The sequence below is a fragment of the Ictalurus punctatus genome, chromosome 28, assembly GCF_001660625.3.
Source record: "Ictalurus punctatus breed USDA103 chromosome 28, Coco_2.0, whole genome shotgun sequence".
Classification (NCBI taxonomy): Eukaryota; Metazoa; Chordata; class Actinopteri; order Siluriformes; family Ictaluridae; genus Ictalurus; species Ictalurus punctatus.
The window spans coordinates 12,343,076-12,364,602 of NC_030443.2; the positions used below are offsets into that span (position 1 = coordinate 12,343,076).

General features: G+C 37.3%; 1 protein-coding gene across 2 annotated transcripts in view; it reads right to left on the reverse strand.

Moving 5' to 3' along the window:
• p2rx1 (purinergic receptor P2X, ligand-gated ion channel, 1) overlaps positions 1-18,709 on the reverse strand; it is a 34,044-nt gene extending 15,335 nt beyond the window's left edge. Inside the window, exons 1-3 of one of the 2 annotated variants that reach the window (XM_017460563.3) lie at positions 18,412-18,709; positions 5,530-5,674; positions 46-117 (exon numbers count right to left, since the gene is read on the reverse strand). In XM_017460563.3, coding sequence (XP_017316052.1) covers positions 46-117; positions 5,530-5,674; positions 18,412-18,548 — 354 coding nt within the window. In that variant the 5' untranslated portion in view covers positions 18,549-18,709. The remainder of the gene's footprint in view (positions 1-45; positions 118-5,529; positions 5,675-18,411) is intronic. The other variant, XM_017460564.3, reaches the window with a different exon arrangement.
• Positions 18,710-21,527: the final 2,818 nt, after the last annotated feature.

The following is a 21,527-nucleotide window of genomic DNA, read 5'->3' on the forward strand; positions in this document are numbered from 1 at the left end:
GAGAGAGAGAGAGAGATGGAGATGGAGATGGAGATGTTTCCATACCTCTGGGCATTTGCCCTGTGACTGTCCAAGAGTCATGATGAAATTTGTCATCACGACAAAAGATGAGACTCCCTTAAAAAAGAAAAAAAAAAGATCTTTCAACCTCTTTGTCAGTATGCTAGTCTTGCTTTCTGCCTCTCTATATTACTTTATTACTTTGGTGCTTTGGTCTCTTTACATTACAAAATTTGTATCTGTAGTGATAGAAAACTTTAATAGTGTGTGGATTTGATGTTAGATATTAAACTTGTTCCGGTTGATATAATATGATGAAAGTGTGTTATGTTGGGTTACTTTATGGTACATTATGTTGTGGTATGGGGGCACGGTGGCTTAGTGGTTAGCATGCTTGCCTCACACTTCTGGGGTCTCCCCATGCTTCGGGGGTTTCCTCCAGGTACTCCGGTTTCCACCCCCAGTCCAAAGACATGCGGTGTAGGCGGATTAGCATCTCTAAATGGTCTGTTTTATGTGAATGTGTGTGCAATTGTGCCCTCGTCCAGGGTGTCCCCTGGCCTTGTCCCCCGACTTCCCTTGGATAGGCTCCATGCTCCCCCATGATCCTTTGTAGGATATGTGGTATGGAAAATGGATGGATGGATGGATGGATGGATATTGTGTCATGTAATGTCCTATTAAAAAGCAACTGAGAGTCTGTAAGGATCCATAACCTGAGTGCGTCATAGTGCTAAAGCGGTCTATTCTATAACAACAGTACAATTTCAATACCTGAACTAGTACATAAACACTAGTGCTAGAGCAGAGAAATACAAACATGTGTTATGCTAGCTACTGATGTGTTAGTACTTGTTCTGTCATTTCGAAAACTGACATGCAAGACGCTCTGCTCTGGCATTCATACTGTACTATGTGTAAATGTGAACCAAGGAACATAGATAATGGGTTTTAGAGGCAATTACTCCCTAAAGTGTACAAGTGTCTTGAATTTGCTTCTTGCTCCAACACCTGAGAGAAATCTCAATAAGGGTGTGATGAACTTCAGGAGGTTATAGACTAGGCAAACAGCAGCATTTATAAGGAAATATATGGTGGATGAAGGGAGACGACCAAGGGGATTGCATAATGCAGTCTAGAAGTGATCAAGCTTGTATTAGACTTTGAGCAGTTAATGCGTATGTATAGTAAGGCTCCAAAATCTAGGGTCAATTAGCAATAACTGTTTAAATGATCAGATACCAATGATTTTGTGGAATGTTAGTAGTTATATCATATACTTTCTGTCAAACTGTCAGTCAAATTGATTGATGATTTATGACTCTCTGTGTTCCCCTGACTGACAGTACTGTAGGTGCACCTAATTTATGAACAGGGTTGGTTGGGGTCAGCCCTAAGTATGTAGGCGTATGTGGGTGTGTGTGCTACTGGACGTTGTGTGTGTGTAAAATTATGGGTAAGTGATTCATGGGTTTGTTGATCAGAAAATGCTTAGGACATGATTTTGTTAAAGAGTTTGGTGTGAACCGTGCTTTTTACCATTTTAACCCACACACAATGTATACATTTTGTGGTATAAGTGATTATTTGTTTCTGAAATGACTTTTTTGTGGTAAGCATTGTTTGATTTTGAAGCGTAAGTATGGTTTAGGTGAATCTGGATGGTTTAAGAAAGTGATGGTGTATTAGCTATGATACGTGTATGTATTAATGCGGTCGATCCGTTTTATGTAACTATGCTGTGAGAAAATACATGATGATTGAATGTGTTAGATGTATTAGAATTGTGGATATAAAGGAACAGAATGTTGTGTATGAAATAATTGAAACATTTGTTGATTACATTGTTGAGAAAACGCTGTGATGTGTATAAAATTTCTACAGCCCCTCGATGTTGTATGATACCGTTGTTCTCTTTTACTGTAATGAAAACCAAAACACTTAAACCATCAGCGTTCTTCTTTGTGGAGACTGAGGTGACAATATGTCTGAAGAAATGAAAAAAATATTTATTACAGACCTTCTAAATATGGTTCTTTAGGAGGTAAAAAACGTTTAAAAGACGATGTTTTAAAAGAATCGTGCGTTTTGTTTAAACTATAAACAAGTTTTCGGAAAATGGTTCGCCAACGAGGATACTTGCATAGAACTGTCGCTAAATACAGAAGATTTTGTCTATGCTTTGACATCCCATGTCCCTACTGGCTGACAGTCGAATCGTGTAAATTTATGACCTCTAGTAAAACCGTTTGATCTGAAGGTGTGATCTTTCCTGGCAGTTGTCTGTCTGTGTGAGATAGAGACGTGTTTTCAGGGGTTTTGCTGACCAGAATACTTACAAATGTGTTTATGTTAATGATTTAAGGGGAGAGTCATAATGGTTAAGACGTTGTAGTTAAAACACAGAAGACACTCTGCAACTATCTGTTACAATGGCTGCTCCAAGAACTCCTAATACCCCTAGAAGACTGCTGTGTATTTCATCAAGAGGGCCTGCTGAAATGAGAGAGTACTTGACTTTTGCTCCAAGACAAAAAAAAAGATGTTAGTTTGACAATTTCTTCATGAAGATATTGTATAAGCAGGGTGTCAACAACTCTGATCGTCTCTTAAATCCGAGGCTTCCTTAGGAGGTAGAAAAAACATTTAAAGATGATTTTTTTTTTTTTAAAGAAATGGGTGTTTTGTCCATAGTGGTAAAAAAGCAAAATGGTTGTACTCTCCCCTGGGCTGAGTGTGTTCAGAACTCCCTGCGTCACTCAGCGACACATCTCACCCCATTCCAGTGCGTCTTAGGCTACCAGCCGTCTCTATTTCCATGGAACGCCAACCCCATCGACTCCCTGTCTGTCGACCAATAGTTCCGAAGGAGTAAAGTTTGGGAGAGCACACACCAACGCCTAGGGCAAACTACACGCACCTACAAACAAAAGGCTGATCGTCACCGCAGTGAACACCCGCAGTACCAACCAGGTGACAGAGTGTGGCTTTCCACCAAGGATCTAAAACAACCATACCCGTACAAAAAACTCAACCGAAGATACATAGGGCCCTTCAGGATCATCAAACAGATCAATGAGGTCACGTGCAAGCTGGACTTACCCAGACACAGCCGCATAACCCCGTCATTTCATGTCACTAGCCACGGCAGTACCATTCGACTCCCGACCTGCACCATAGGACATCGACGGCCAGCTGGCCTACCTGGTAAAGAACATTCTTAACTCCAGGCGCAGGAGGAACGAGCTAGAGTACCTTGTCGAATGGGTGGGTTTTGGGCCAGAGGAACAGTGCTGGGTTCCGTCTCAGGACATTCTTGACCCAAGTCTATGCAGAGATTTTCATGCCTTACATCCAGAAAAGCCAGGGGAAGACCCAGAAAGAACTCTGGTCCCGGAGTGAGCCCTTCAATCTACAAACATGGCCGAAGAGGACTACACTTCCTGTACACACACGCTCAACTTCTCCGAAGGTCTAACTACAACACATGCACCCACATGCATCTCACACACACTCACAACACAGCTTAATAAGAGACCTCGTGAACATTTGAACTTTGCGAAGTAAACGTTCAGCTGCCTAGTCTCTGTCGTTGTCCAAGCCTTATTTTCATGTTTTGCCATTCTGAGTTTTCACCCTTGTTTACGCTATCGTCTTTGATTCTCTGCCCTGCCTCGTTTTGCCTGTTTGCCTGATTGCCTGACCTCTACCTGTTTTTTGACTACGGATTTCTGCCTTACCCTTGTACTTGTGATTAAATCGGCCTAACCTGCACTTGCTTCCGTTGACGCCTCATTTCGTGACAGCTAATACACCATCATTTGATACACTTTCTTAAATCATCCAGATTCACCTAAACCATACTTACGCTTCAAAATCAAACAATACTTACCACAAAAAGTCATTTCAGAAACAAATAATCACTTTTACCACAACATCTATACATTGTGTGTGGGTTAAAACGGTAAAAAGCACGGTTCACACCAAACTCTTTAACAAAAACATGTCCTAAGCATTTTCTGATCAACGAACCCATGAAACACATACCCATTATCTTACACACACACACACACACACACACCCCCACACCCACATACATCTACATACTTAGGGCTAACCCCAACCAACCCTGGTCATAAATTAGGTGCGCCTACAGAACTGTCAGTCAGGGGAATACAGAGGGTCATAAATCATCAATCAATTTGATTGATAGTTTGACAGAAAGTGTATGATATAACTACTAATGTTATTTCTTGACTATATGTACACAGTTCCTTTAAAATTTTTTTTTTATTATTTCCCCGATTAGTCCCCTATCATATGAAAGATACCAACCAGGGAGGGTGAAGGCTAGCACATGCTGCCTCCTAGACATGTGAAGCCAACCAACTGCATCTTTTTAAACTGATGATTATGCTGCATCACAAGACAGTATAACACTCAGAGGACAGCGCTATATACTCTCTTTCTTAGACATGATTGACAGAGGAGATTGACACGTCAGGAGATTCACATGGTCGATTTTGCCGCCTTGGCTCCTGGCTACAGAAGGCTGTGGAGTCTTCAGGATTTAAACATATGATCTCCCAATGCAAGGCAAATGCTCATTAGTAAAAAATCTGTTGAAACTGATGGTCAATATCATTTGTTAGATTTTATGAAATGACAGTTTTCACTGTTATTTAACAGCATAAAAATGAGACAGCCACATCTGTTTGTTCAGTGGTGACATCTGTGAGCTTTTTTGTCCTGATTTGTCATTGTTTTATTTACCACTCATGGCACACGTTTTTTTTGGCGCCGACAATTGCCAACAAAGTTGTTTTTTGGTCTACATAGACAATCATGAAGACCATATGTCAGGTTAACCTAGGAATCGAAAACGAACTCCATTTCCCAGAACCTACTGTGGCCTACAAACATGGCCACCCTGGACTACACTTCCCAAAACACACACACACACACACACACACACACACACACACACACACACACACTGTTACTTTACCTCAACAGACTTCTTATCATGCTCACCTGTACCCAATCACACCCGGCACTACATAAATGACTCAAACAACCACTCAATGTGGGTAATGTGCAGTGTTCCTGCACCTGATTCTAGAAAGCTCTTTATTCTGTGTGTGGATCTTCTGGGTTTTGATCTAGTTTTGCTAGCTGGTTTTTAGATTTTTGGAATTTCCCACATTGTGTTGTTTGCTGATCTCCTGACTCTTTGCCTGTTTCTCGTTTACATTTTTCGCCTTCCATTCTAGATCCGTCTGCCCGTTCCTTTAAATATACTCTACACTGCATTTGCATCTGCCTCAGCCTCTATTTCGTGTCACCATACAGGTTGGATTTGTTTTTCAAATTCACAAAGCAAACCTTCTCTTTTCTTTTCTCCATGTTCTTTTGAAGTACATCGGCCACGAGGTATTTTTTACTTTGGGCAGAGTATTAAATATAGTACTCTTATTGTTACAAAAGTGAAAGTGAATTCATCTAAGCACTGGGTATTTTACTACTCACCTGATCAGGGAACACATAATCGGCTACATCCCAAAGCCTCTCTGTCCCATTACTTTCAGTGTAAGCTATTCCTTTCATCTTAGTGAAAACTGAGCTTATAGCCGTGTCCTCAACCTGGTAGCCTTTCTCATACATGAACACCCATCTACAAGAAAAATAAAGACATTATTAACCTTGACTTTTTCATAATAGGCATTCACTTCAATAGAATTTAATTGAACTTGCTACTATAAGTAGTCACACAGGTGCACAGTATAACAGAATGCTTTGTTGGTCAACTTAGATAGAGATACATTCTCAAAGTATAAAGCAGAAGAATAACTTCAACTACAAAGAACATTATGTACAACAGACCTAACAATACACAGATAACTTGGCCATCAGTTTCATGAAAACAGTATTCCAGTTACACCAATGAAGATGATATGCAATAGAATTCACAGTGTACATATGCATAAATATTCAACACAACATTTTGTATTGTTGCAAGCTCGAACTAAAATGGACTTTATTGGGACTATATACCATGATTCTCCCCAAATAGCTCATAATACTGAAGAGAAAAATTTATATGGTTGACAAAATCATTTACAAACAAAAAATGTAACAGGTGATTGCATATGTATTTAACACAAAATTAGTTCAAAATTAGGTGTAACCAATTGGCATCAGAAGCCACATTTGAATGGAGTAAAACTGTGTGCAATTAAAGTGTCACGCAACATCTAAATAAATACACCAGTACTTGGAAAGCCCCATAATTTGTTAGATAACATACCTAAACAAACATGATGAAGACCAAGCAAATATGAAAACAAAGTTATCAAAACAAAGTTCTGGAAAAGTACCAATCAGTGTTTGGTAATTTAAAAAAAATATACCAAACTTTGAACATCCCACAGAGCGCTATTAATTCCATTATTAAAACCAGAAATATTATGGCACAACCATGACTCTATCTAGAGGTAAAAGTTACTTAGCAAGAGGGCAAGGATGAAACTGATGTAGCTGGAGAGATCCACAGCTTAGAAGGGAGAAGCTGTTCACAGGACTCCGACAAAGCAGGGCTTTATGAAATAGTGGTTAGCCATATGAAATCCTGTTCAGAAGGCATGTTGAGAATGCCATCCCTAGAGTGAAGCATGGTTGTGGTAGCATTATGTTGTGGGAGTGGTCAGGGCTAAGAACAAGATTGATGGACTCAAATAAAAGTAAATCCTAGAATACAGTCTCTCCCAATCTGAAAAAGACTTGAGATTGGAGCAGAGCTTCACCTGCAAACAGTAAAATGAACATAAAGCATACTTCCAAAGCTACATTAGAGTGGTTCAAAACCAAGAAGCTGCTGAATGAATTAGAATGGCCCAGTCAAAGCCTAGACCTCAAACTGATTGATGCAAAATAGGTGTAAAGCTGACAGAGAAAACATTTAACATTTGTGTGAAAATAACAATATACATATGTATATTTAGCTCTTAGACACATTGTGTAAATCAAACTATCAAAATTAGGATTAAATCTCAATCCCAATTTGTAACCCTACACAATGTAGAAAGGTTCAAGTGGGTGAATGCAGAATGCAGGGCAAACATAGTTTTAGAAGGTTTAGAGCTTTGCTCAGGGGCCCAACAGTCTTTACGCTAGCATTTTTCGGATTTGAATTTAACCTTCTAGTCTAGAAACCCCACTATACTTTCATTCAAAACTAGATCAATTGCAAACATGATCTGTTAGAACTTATTTTTATGGCAGCAAATTTCATACTCTTGTTTATACAGTCTTAGAAATGGGAATCCTCCAGAATCATTGGGTATTTGCAATTTCTTTGTTTCTGAAATGGGTTCCACCTTGATTTTTTTCTTATAGTGAAACCTTCTGTTCTACATAGAACCTTTAAGGCTTCTTTCAGAGCAGGGGTATAACCATGTTCCCTTTAATAGTTTGTCTTGCTGAGCAACAGCTAATTTTATTAAGCAGATAATTGCCTCTGCCAGGTTAGCATTAGCCGTCTAGCCTGAGAAGACCACTCTCGGCAGCACCACTATGTAAACAAGATTCAACTGGTGATAGTCAGGATTGTTGAACAAACCTGGCTTGTTAAGCTCAGAGGTAATGTACAGTAGCCAGCTAGTATTATTTGTGGTTGGGAATAAATTTGGGTGACAGAGGTACTGTCCATGTTTGACATGTATTCAGACTGAAACCGGGAGTGTGTGTGGTTTAAAGTGTTGGGTATTTGTTTTGGGGGTTTTTAAATCAAATGTCCCTGTATGATGTACTGGTGAAAATTTTCTTTTAATTACAATGAAGAATATGTGCAATGAACATAAAAGTTAATCTTTTTAAAATGAATTAAATATTAAGTAAATACTGAGGTCCGCAGGGTTGTATGGAGCACCTGGGGACATTTTCAAAAGAAAATGTTAAACTGAAATCATGTTTTCAGAAGCGCAACACAAATTGAGCGCTGGAACATAGTGCTGAGCAGTCCCAAGATTGGCAGCAAATAGCGCAAACAAAGGAATGAACAGAAGAATAACCTTTCCAGCCATTGACAAATGCAATGCACATGTCACTGCACTCAGTCCACAATGATGAGTCATGCTCTGTGCATGGAAGATCAAGGTCAGGAGAAATCCGTGCTCAAGTTTGTATCTGGAGCTCCACTACAACAGCCAATATAGTGTGCTTCCTGTTCATATCTGTATTTATATCCATTTACAACACATTAACTGTTCAGTCTCAATAATGTATTTGTATTGCGTTACAACTCTACCTCTTCTTTTAACCTCCTTTTATTTCTAAGAGTGTTTGTTTGTCTTTCGGCCTGAACCTGGAATGGCTCCCTATATACTGCACGGTATGTGGCTTGAAATATTACAGTATATTATACACCCTTATAGGTCTGCATCTACATGTTCTGATAGAACAACTATAAGTAGAATATGCATGAACTTTCAAAAAAGTTCAGCATCCACTCTAGTGAGACCTTAAGTAATCCTCTACACTTCACTGTATTCAAAACTACTGTATATTTACACTTCCTTTTCATTCACAGTAGCATGGTCTCCTATTATCATCTAAAAATTCTATTTATTCCAGAGCGCTCTCAGCTATAGGGCAATGCATCTTTCAATTAAAGATAACATAAGCCTTTGGGTCTTGAGCTTCTTTGTAGCAGCATATTGACTTTTTTATTGTATATTAATCCTTACACATACCCCGGGTTGTTAGTGATCTTGACATCTCCACTACCCTCCCCCTCATTCATTTTTTTTTTCAAATTAGATCTCCACCTTCTTAGTATTCCTAAATCTATTTATTATCATCAATATAACAATAAAAATGTACAAAATTGTAAAATAATATCCGTTTTCTAATTCATTTATTGTAAAAAGTCTGTACGGTTGCTAGTGAACCAAGGTATGTAATAGTGTAAGTATATTTTTCTGCACAACAACATTGAACCTCTCACATCTCAATAAGTGCAATTCACCTCCATTCCTCGAGTTGGAAATTTTTGATAAACAATGATGGTGTGATGCATCATTCATAATTACCTGGGACATGGAACAAAGGTTGCAAAACTTGACATGAATCAGCGATTTGCTGCAGAACAAGTACATAATGAAGCTTGATGGTGGATCTGATGACGAAGCTGATTTATTATTTTTATTTCGTTATGGTGACTGAAATGATTTGATCTAAATGTTCAAATGCGTTGACTACTTTAGTGCCTGAATTATTAGTGCGTAATTTTAACATTGTATATATATTTTTTGCATCTGATTGATGACAAAGAAATGTCCAAATATAACGATATATGCTTGATTTTTATTATTTTGTAATTGTTAATAAAATATTAGGGCGGTTTTATACTATTATGGCAATTTAGAGATCCATTCGTGTTAGATATACATTCTAGCTCACTAATGATTGGTGAATTTCGCATTAATTTATACATTTAAAGGTTAAGACATAAGAGATCTCATAGAAGAAATTGTTATTTTTAGACCTTATAATTGTGCACAATGTCTTGCATATATCTGTGTGTCATGCATGCATGCTAACTGGATAGATGTTACATTCTACAGATACATGAACAGGGAATCAATTAAAGGTAATGTTTGCATTAATCATCCAGATCTAATAGAAGCTTTAGGCTCTGGGTGAACCACTGCATTGTAATATGTTATGAGCAAAGTGACAAGTCCCCAAAGAAGATGCATCTAACTGTCAAAATTTACAAATTGGGTGTCGAATATAAATGATCCTGATTTCAGTTCAGACAGCAGTTCACATTGTCGAAAGCAAGTTTATCTTAACCAGGAGTTGATCTACTGATCCATTAATTTTGGCTAATTTGTTAACCCTTTATTATCCCATTATTCAAATTAAGGCAGTGACTTCAGTGAAACTAATAGGAAATGAATGTACTGTATTTACAAGAGCCTGTATTTACAATGTCACTGAATGTACTGTATCTACAATCGGTTTAGTAGAGCACATCAATAATTCCATTTAAATAGGTTCGTGTATGAGCAGTTACCTGAAATATACATTTTGAGTGCCCTAATAGATTAAACATACCTTATGTCTGCTACAAAACAGTGTCTTGGCTAAGTATTCACACACCTTCCACATGTTAGTGTAGAACCGGAACTGAAACGGACATCATTGGGATTGTACGTATCATGAATCCACAATAGTAACCTAATATTGAAGTGGGTATGACGGAATTGTAATCTGCAAAATTATTTACAAATACAAAAAAATGTAAAATTGTGATTGTGTAATTATTCTCAGTTGCTAAGAAAAAAAACAAAACCCTAAATTAGTTGTTTTGTAAAGAGACATGGTTACAATGCTACGTTTTTAGAGTTCTAAAAAAAATTTAAGATTGACATATTTTTAGCACATTTTGTCAGACTTTTTTTGTCAGACATGTCAGAGTTTATGGCTCTGGGTTTATTGCTCTATTTTGCCCCATATCAATTATAATACACAAACCAATTACAACATTTAGTGCGCTGGATTCGAACCTTTATTAAGCCAGTCCCCGCCCATGGGCTGCATCTCTGGGTTAAACCAATGTACGTGGGACAATCATTATAACATTATATGTGTAGCCAGTTTCAGTGTGCTAAAAGCTCATCATGTGCCGATCACGCCCCGGAAATCAATGGAAATCATAGCCCCGATTTTAGTTTGGACTGCTTTTCGAATTCAATATCATGTGTATTCAATCGGTGACAGGACAAATTTGATCTGTTCAAACCTGGACCAGGAAAAGAATTAAGTCAATATTGATTCTGTCAGGCACATGATGCTCTCCACCCTGTCTTTGTTTTTTATTGTCAATTTGTAGACAGGACAGTTTCATAATAGTATTGTTTGCACAGATGCAAACAGGTTTGTTACAGTCTACAATGTCAATAATGTACTTTAATTAACACTGAAAACAGTAAAATTACATAATATATACAGTATAGGTGCTTTTAATAAAAATATTAATTATCGTGTCATATAAATTCTATTATAGTGGCAGTAAGTTTGTGTAAAGTCATGGATCAGAATGGGATTAAATCAAATACAGGCATTTTTGTTATCTTAAATCTCTTCTGTTATCTGAACAGGCCTGTGGCTGTCTAGCCATTATACAGGACTAATGAGAAATTTGCACAACTTTGAGCAAGTGAAGATGATTTGCTTGAGTTTTGTTTGATTGATTGTTAATGAGTCATAAGAAATGATGCAAATTTGAACCTAAACCATCCTAAAGCATTCATATAAAATGCATTTTGCATACTCTTATGAACTTATCAGTGCGAGATCATGTTGGCTTATTGTAGTTTATTGCTTTATAGAGGAAATTCCACATAAAAGGCATATAGTATCTCCATAAAACCTGTGCCTGTTGAGTCAAAATGTAAAAGCACTCTTTATTTATGATGAATGAGAAATGAAGTAAATCCTTTGCCAATTATTACATTTAAAATTCCATTCATTCATCCATCCATTTTCTATACCGCTTATCCTACTGGGTCACGGGGAACCTGGAGCCTATCCCAGGGAGCATCGGGCACAAGGCTGGGTACACCCTGGACAGGGTGCAAATCCATCGCACGGCACAATCACATACACATTCACGCACTACGGACAATTTGGACATGCCAGTCAGCCTACCATGCATGTCTTTGGACTGGGGGAGGAAACCGGAGTACCCGGAGGAAACCCCCGCAGCACATGCACACTCCGCACACACAGGGCCACGGTGGGAATCAAACCCAACCCTAGAGGTGTGCGGCAAATGTGTAAACCACCAATTTTAATTAAAATTCAGTATTTTAATTTTATATTCACTAAAGAATCACATGTACATATTGTTTTATAGTTACATTTAATGTCGTCTGGAAAGTCTGCAAAACAACTTAATTACTGTTAACTGTTATCAATAGTTGTCCCTTGTCTTCAGACTTAAAGCTTTACCTCTGGCTGTTACAAAGCGCTGACAATGGAGGCTCCTTCCAAAAGGAGTCCGCATATCAACGAATTTTGTTTTTTAAATCTGTTGTGGAGCATCAGCCATAGAAGTCCCTGTGTCCATTGTTACTAAGAAATGATAACATATTCGAACAAAGGAATTAATAATACAATTCTTGCAGCTGGAACTTCTGTCCAAGCCATGCTGTTGCAGAAAGTTAATCAACACTTCCTAACCAATCGGAATCAAGCATTCAGCAGATCTGTGGTATGACACAGTATAATCATACATTCAGGAGCTGCTAACTCACTCAAATAAACGGACACTTGCAACACAAGGGAAGAACATTATAGCGCAACGCAAAAACAGTGTAGTTACAAAGATTTCACTGAGGGTCTGTATTGTCCTTTTAAATAGGGCAGAGTCTAAGTGGCTCGCTAAGTATCTTGCTAACTAGCTAATATAGTTACATCACCCATCATGACTATGTAAGTTCCCATTTCAACATAGCATTGTAAAGCATGACAGCCCTATTAAGTTATATGAAATAATTTATTCTCTTTAACTCCAATTTTCATGACAAGTTTTGGATATTGAACTCAAGTTTATACGTTTTCAAAAATTAAACTGAAAGTAATCCATTTTCTAGACCACTTGTTGACTCCTTTTGAGTTGAAACAAATGTTATCTTCAAGTTGAGTTTACTTATGACTTTAAGGCAGTAGGTAAACTTTCGTTTCTCCTGTAAGTTTAACTAACTTGAAATGCCTTACAGTGAGAGCTATTACTTAAATAATCAATTTTCCCTCATTTACATTTATAAACAGCTTCATCTGCTTTTTTTTTTTTTAGAGTGAATACATTAAACACAGCTTTGAAAACACACATAATGTCATTTTGTTGCCAAGTTCCTTACAGAATCATATCAGATTAACATAATAATACTGCTGTCATGTAAAGAGCAGTTTTACTAGTAACATAAACTTATTATTTTATCTGAACATCAAATGTTATTTGCTGATGCTTTGATTCTGTGGCTACAGTCCTCATGATTTGATTCCTCCATCCACCAAGGACTCATCTAATAAACTTTCACCAATAAACCATTGAAACAGCCTTTAAGATGATGATTAGGATTCCCTAAATGGAAATATTCAATTGACTTCAATTCAAGTTTATTTGTATAGCTCTTTTAACAACGGACATTTCACAAAGCAGATTTATAGAAAACTGGATAGAAATTTTTCATTGATAAATTTATCTAAAATGAAGAAGCCAGAGGCGACGATGGAAAGAAAAACTCCCTGAGACAACACGAAGAAAAAACTTTGAGAGGAACCTTCCTCATGTGGGTGGCACTGGATAGTGCGGTTATAAATCGTTTCTCTTCTATAACTGTATACTATATAGTAAAAAGTGCAGTTGTGTTAACAGGAACTTCAGGAGCATCAGAGTCATTTCTGAATTCATCATAGGTTTCACGTTATTGTCTGTCGTATCGAACTGAAGTTATTAACTCTTCAATGATGGAGACTTGAGTGCAAAACTGTTCTTAGCAATTGTAGTCCTAAGGCTATCCAAGGAAGAACATCCACACCAATCCTTATGGGTTCTATGTGGTGCCTTCCACAGTAATCACATGACGATCTTTAGTTTGTCCATGTGGGGACATCCTTAGCAGGAGTATGTGATTATTCAGGTGATAAAAACTCCAAACAGAAATAGGGCATCAGGGCAGATCTGGCAGGTCCGGAGGGCAGAAAGAGTCAATCTCATTGTTAACTCAGGAGTAGCATATGTAGCTTAAAAACTGGCAGGGGCGATGTTGGAAACTCTCTATTCTCTATTCCCTCAGATATGTATAAGTATATTTAGGTTATAGTTTAATTTCTGTCTCATGAACTTTTCTAGAACTGTCTGATGTGTGCGTGCCAGTAAACATATCAACATAGGAACTTCCTATTTTCTGTTAAGCGAACCATACAATATATGTTCAGAAACCTGTACGTTCTTGTATTGCCCATGATATTTTTCATGTACGTGGCCAGATAGTTTAACTGCCATATTATTTCCACACAGCAGTACACCTATGCACGGCTATTTGTACCTATATAAACCTCTGTGAAATCTGCAATAAACCAGACGTCTCTCTGAACTGCTCTGGTTGCCAGTGTGTACATTTAGACTCTCCAGGCCTGCAATACTCTCCGTAGTAAACCACAAGCGCTAGTTTTTCTTTCGAGTAAATGAACCAAGAGGCTGAAAAGGCTGACGGAGGAAAGAGGGATAATAGAAGATGTTATTTGCTTTATCCCTACAGGCGATTATATGGACGTGTCAAAAATGGTATCGCAGTGCAGCCCAAGTTTCAGCTGCTGTAATGTAATCCAGCAGCACATGCATCATTACACAGTATCTGGGCGCACGTGGCTTAGTGGTTAGCAAGTTCACCTCACACCACCAGGGTCGGGGTTCCTGCTCTGTGTCTGTGGAGTTTGCATGTTCTTCCCATGCTGCGGGGGTTTGCTCTGGGTACTCTGGTTTCCTCCCCCAGTCCAAAGACTGATTGGCGTGTATAATGTGTCTGTAGTGTGTGTGATTGTGTGCCCTGCGATGGACTGGCACCCTGTCCAGGGTGTACCCTGCCTTGTGCCCGATGCTCCCTGGGATAGGCTCCAGGCTCCCCCTGAAAAGGAGTAAGCGTTGGTTGAAGATGGATGGATTACACAGTATCTCTACTGCAGTGTGTGTGTTAAGCATTAAATGCTTTACTAGTGTGAGATCAGACGTGATATGGTTCTTACAGTGGGCTTGTGCACTGTTGTGAAACCTCATGTGTGTGTGTGTATACTGCAAGGCAGAGACATATCTACCAGTGTAACTAAGTAATAACCCAGTTTAACCCAGAAGCAAAGGACGGCTTCACATAAACTTTTCATTTATTATGTTTTAAACATGCAATTTCTATACGACTTTTTTCAGTTATGTAACTGCTTTTACATCAGTAATGACAAAAACTTCTAGGCCACCACAGGCAATTTTTTTGTCAAAGGGCTCTTATTTCTGTTACCTCGCACTCTGTCTGCATCTCTATCAGTACGCTTCACACACTCATATGCTTCAAACAGATCATTGCCTTCCTGAACGGCTGCTGAAGATAGTGGCCAATGTACTGTAGAGTTTGTAAATGAATGGCACCTAACAACACAGCAATTTCTGGGGGGGGGGGGGGGGGGGGGTTTGGCCCAAAACAGCCCACTTTTTTTTATTTTATTTTTTTTACCCCAAATAGTCCTAATACATCTTCTTTTTAACACAAAAAAATTTTCTTACAATTTTAAAATTTTACAATTTTTTTCAATTTTGTTCAGTCATTTCCCTAAATTAATTTCCTTTTTTTTGTTGTTGTATGGCTAAATGCACATACTGACAGTTCAGACTTTAATACAAAATAAAGTCTTACACAATTACACACTAAACTTTTAACATAATCACTGATAACATGATAACAAAGTTGCCCTTAGTGGAAGTGCAGGATGGTACATGGAGAAGTTAGATCTGGGTTAACATGTGTCATTGTCTGTTGTGTTTCAGAAAGCTTTAGTAAAGGATACAAAGGGCATGCATGAAGTGCACACTGCAGTTTGAATGAGCAATTTGGAAATATTTAGAGAACAAAGCATCTTTATGAGTTGTTAGTATGCTACTGTAAAAAAGTAAAATAAAATAAACGTTTGCGCTGTTATACTCTGGGGGATATTTAATTTGCAGCCACAGTTTGGGTCCACTTGTCTCCTTACTGAGAAGAGTCACAGCCAATCAATATGATGTTCTTTATCACTTTATCCTGTAATGAAACACTTCTATCCTGAAGGGAGTGGTATCTTACAGGATGACTCCGCCCAGACCCACACGGCACGAGAGACCACTGAATGGTTTGAAGAGCAGGAAAATTATGTAAATCACAGGTCCTTCACAGTCACTATATCCCAACCCTAGTAAACACCTTTGAGAGATTTTGGAGCAGCATAATAGACCCACTCCACCACCACTATCCAAACACCAATGGAGGGAATATTTTTTTGGAAGAACAGTGTTCATCTGTTCAGTACAATTCCAGAGACTTGTATCATATATGCTAAAGTGCATCAAAGCTGTTGTGCTGGCTTGTGTTGTTTGTTTTTTTTTTTAACACGTCACCCATTTGATATACTGTATACTTCCACAAAATTGACTTTCACCCCATCCATTAATGGAAAGGTACCACCATAACACCACTTCTGGGCAGATATTATTTGGGTGGTGGACCATATGAGTGCAGATGGCAGTTTAGGACATTTCAACCTAAAGCCCTTCACTTGCTTCTGAAGCTGTAGTAGGCACATTTGTCTTTGAAAGCTACATTTCCTTATGGAAATCCTTTTGGCTTTCCATAAAATTTCCTTCTATAAATTTCCTTAAAGCCAGTATGCTAGTATGTAGGTACAAGTATTCCTAAATGTAGGTACAAATGCATGTAGGCAAATAAATCCAGCATAAAGTGAAGGTAAGCAGAAGCAACAAAAATATACTGAATTACTTTAAATTTACTGCTTGTGAGAAATAAATCATACACATTACTATGATTTAAAGAAATGTGTTCTTGTTTGGTAAATTCTTGACAAATACAGCAAACACACACACACGCACTCACACGCATACACACAAGGAATGCATGCATGTAATGCCTAAATGACTACTACACAATGTAATGTGCTGTTTCCTTGGAAATGGTTGGACATGCATCAACCTGTGCGGTCAACTTACAACATTAACACAGTTTTGTCTCAGCAGTGCTCACCTGTATAACTATTTATATTGACATCCTTCACGAAAATAAGCAAAAAAAATATTATATATATATATATATATCCTTTTTTTGCTTATTTTCGTGAAGGATGTCAATATAAATAGTTACACAGGTGTAACTACATGTATAATAGTTACATGTATTTATACATATATATATATATATATATATATATATATATATATATATATATATATATATATATATATACATATATATATATAAATAAATCAAAAATAAAAATTTAATTACTTTTTGTCAAACTTTGTGCATGCTGAAAGACAAGATAACACGAACATTGTTTTTTACAATCTCCCAGCTGAAATATAGGCCATATTTAGCTAAACCAAAAGTCCAGGTACAGTACAATTGCCACGTTAATATAGAAAACTTCTTGAGACCAGATTTGAGTCCTCCAGCCCAATTCACCTCCCTATTCCATTCAGACCTCAGGTTTTCAGTAGGGTTTAAATCTGGAGACATTAGAGAGAGTCACTGCAAAACATCAATTCTGTATTTCTTTAACCATTACTGTGTTGATCTGGAAGTAAGTTTGCCGCATCGTGTTTAAAGCTTCATCTGTGGCCAAGACTGAACATCCTGGTGGAGGCACGCAGATTTTGGACTGATCCTGGCATTTAGCAGATCAGCCATCAATCTTTATACAAGCCCCTGAACCACCAGCCACAAAACAGCCCAGTGCGTCACTGATCAGCCACCAGATTTTACAGTGGCTTTCTGGTGCTATCCCTTGTATGCAGTCTGCTTTTCTCACCAAATATGCTGATGATATGCATGACCAATGGATGGCAAAGAGGTTTTATATGTAACCGCGTATTTATACACCAGGAGAGGCATTGTTTAACGCAACAATCCAGTTCCTGGAATTTTATCAGGAATGACAATTTATTTGTTGATCAAAATAATCATTAAGGGTGTCACTAATATATATATATATATATATATATATATATATATATATATATATATATATATATATATATATATACTTTATAAAATATAATATTTTGTCTGAACAAAGGTAAACAGTTTCTCTTGTTGTGTGAGTGAGTGGAAAATTGTAATTATTTCCCTTAGTAATTGTGTGCAACATTTACTGTATGCTTACAAAGTATTTCTAAGCTATAATACAAATGCCTATACCCCATTCAAGCTGCAACTCATCCCTGAGGTTATTGTTTACGTCTGTTCCTCCAAAGGAATCTGAACAATCCCATGTGCAGCGTGTTTTGAGAGACAGAATGCATACTATTTCTTGACCCACATTATTATTACCGCTTTCAGTCTCGAGTTATTTGATCTTTTCTTTGTGCTGTAGGACGTTATACACAACTATGACATTTACTGTTAGAAAAAACTCATTTGTCATGATACATTCTTGACACATATCCGTTCCATGCAGACAGGAACATGCACTTACTCTTTTCAGATATGTTTTTTTCCTTCTCCTTTTAAATCATTTGACAGTATTTCGAAGAAGAAAAAAAAAAAAAAAAAAAAAAAAAAAAAAAACCCTCCAAGCTCTTACCCGATAATGTAAGCCAGCACCCCCAACTGGAGGATTCTGCAGGCGATACCCACTCTCGGATTTCTCACCAGCACTTGCCGGGGCGTCTCATACTCGCAGAAGAAGTCTGTAAAAGCTTCTTTGATAAAGTTCCTCATTTTTGCTGGATGTATGAAGTATGAAGGCAGAAGCTTAAACTCTACTGTCACTGACTCTTCTCCCACCTCTCAGAGAGAGAAAGAGCGAGCGAGAAAGAGAGAAAGCGTGAGTGAGTGTGAGTGAGAAGGTGCAGAGGCATTGCGATCTGACTTCCCTCTCTCTTTATCTCTCTCTCTCTCTCTCTCTCTCTCTCTCTCTCTCTCTCTCTCTCCCTCAGTCATCATGTCTTACCATTCCCCTCCTCCGTTCATGTGAATACTTCCTCTTGCTACTTTAAACACAATTTTATTCTGTAAACATACCAATTCCTACTGGGCAGAGGATGTTATCTGATAGATTATTTGATAATCATATAACTAAAAGACATCCAACAGTGGGTCCTAATCACATCTGTCATGGCAGCTAGGGACACTACACCTTCTCACCAACAGAGGCTCCACTCCCCTGAAATGTCCTGCAAACTTTGGAGTGTGCAAAATTTCTGCCTTGTATACTCTTTCTGCCTATTATGTATCTTGACCCTTGCTTTTTTTCTCTGGCTATTCTTTCTCTGGATTTGCCTTTTGCGTTTTTTTTTTTATTATTTTGATTGTATTTTGACTAGCGGTGTTACAGTACATTATGACATGATGCATCGTGATGCAAAAAATATGTATTATGCCCACCGTGAATCTTGACTCTTTCAAGCAACACCAGAAACTACAGTGGAAACCAACCATTTTAGCCGACTTTGGAACTCAGTTTCTGCTACGGAGCTCGTTATGTTTCAGTTGATCATTTTCCCCAGACAGTTTTTAAGATTTGGTGAACCTGTAGTACATTTTTTATTTTTATTTTTACAATATTAACCTTCTGTTTGTAGCCATTTTTTAATTATTTATTTTTATACAGACAAAAATCCACACAGTTTTGCATCGTTTACGATTCAGGGGGGAAAAAAGTCTTTTCAGTCCTAAATTTTCTTTGTTAAAATTTTGTTCAAAATATTCTGAGAATCGAATTGAATCAAAATCGTGAAGCCAGTATCCTGAATCGAATCGTGAGTGGAGTATATCGTTACACCCTAGTTTTGAGCATTGCTCCTATTAGAACTTTGGACTGTGAATTGAATTGTGGTTTGTTTAATAAAACCTCCAACACATGGATTCTCAAACTTGTCCAGAGTCCTTTATGTTACTACGTCCCTCTTTCTTTCTCTCTATCAGTGTAAATAAGGCCACATGTGCAAAGGAGCATTTAAATGGCGGAACACACATAAGCAAAGGTAAAAGATTACAAATAATAGCACCATTCAAAAGCTTTTCACAATATCAACACGCACAACAATTTCAGTCATTATCCTCAGAAAACCAAGCAAATGGAAGGAATTTGATCTTTATTCTTGTTAGCATGTGTCTTATCTTGTTGTGTCACAGAAGCCTGAGGACTTGGAGTAAAAGTTATTTATTTGGACAATAAATGGAGCTGAAACATGAAATGTGATACCTGGTATTTTATGTACTTCCTTGACCTTTCTTACCATTTCCATATAATCCATTATGGCAATTGCGATTATTTCAGCAATCTTTGTGTGTTTTTGATTATGTATGTCAGATTAAATGTCTATAGTGGAGTTTCCTAAACAGGGTTTATACTGAGACAGGAGTAGAGGAGAAGGGTTGTGACATAACTTGATGTCTGAGCAAATTTCATCAGCCATACTCTGATTCCAGATGGTTTCATTGTGTTGTTACACCAACATGTAAACATGCGTCAGGTTTATATGCATTTAATTGTTTTAAAGGCATGAAAACTGTAACTGGTTGTTCTGAAAGTTTTACTATGGAGTCCTATATTAGCTGAGTTAAATTAAAGGTGTGTTTAAATCCTGGCTTGGATCCTAAAAAGAGAGAGAGAGAGAGAGAGAGAGAATGATAACATTCCTTTATATACAAGTGATTTCAATTCAGTTGAAAGTGAATTCAAGGAAAACAAACAGCACACATCAGCTATAAAAGCAAAGGAAAGGCAGGTCTGGACATCATTTTGTAATTTAATGCCAATGAGCACATACTTAAAATATTGCACAACAACTTCGATAAGAACTTTCATCATTATTACCACATACTTCATTGGAAATACTGTATTGACATTTACTTTTACTATTTAAAAAAACCTGAAAAAATAACAAAAAACAAAAATAACTAATGCATCAACATGAAAGGCTAAAGTAGCTTCTGCAGGACATACCAGAAGATAATGATCCTCTTGACTTGTGGTTCTCGAGGGATCCCCTGGGGTCTGGGAAGCATTGCTGCGGGTCTGGGATTTTTCCTATTTTATTAGAGTGGTGAAAATCACAAGCCATCATTATAAAAGTTATTATACTTATTACTGAGTTCTTATAATTGTTAGCCCACTTTACTGGTGAACTGAATTTAATTTGTGTACTTGAAACCTCAATAATAAAGTAAAGCTTATAAATAATTTTAATAAAATAATGGGAATAAAACACATATAATAAACTGCCAACATATTATTTTTCACATTTAAATAATAACTGATTTTTTTTTCTTATTTATTGCAACCATCTTATTAATGCACATACAGAAGGAAGGATAGATTAATCAGAGATTATAATAATAAAATCATATAAACAACAGTAATAATAATAACTTCTTTAAAAAAAAAAACAACTACAATTCAAGGGTTATCTTCAAAATATTGACAATATTCCAATAATCTGTCCTTTTTTGTATTATTATTGAGATTGGGAGATTTAAGTATATCATTCATTTCTACCATCAACAGGAGTGATTTTGCTATATTTCTTATGTATGAAGTATTTGGTACTCTGAATAATAAATGAATCTGCACTACAAAAAGGGGTCCTGATTGCTAAAATTTTGAAAACCTGAAAACAAGATGAGACATCAGGGACATCTGTACTTGCTTTATTATGGGATTTATCATGTTAAACTTCCAGCTATGCTCCTGAA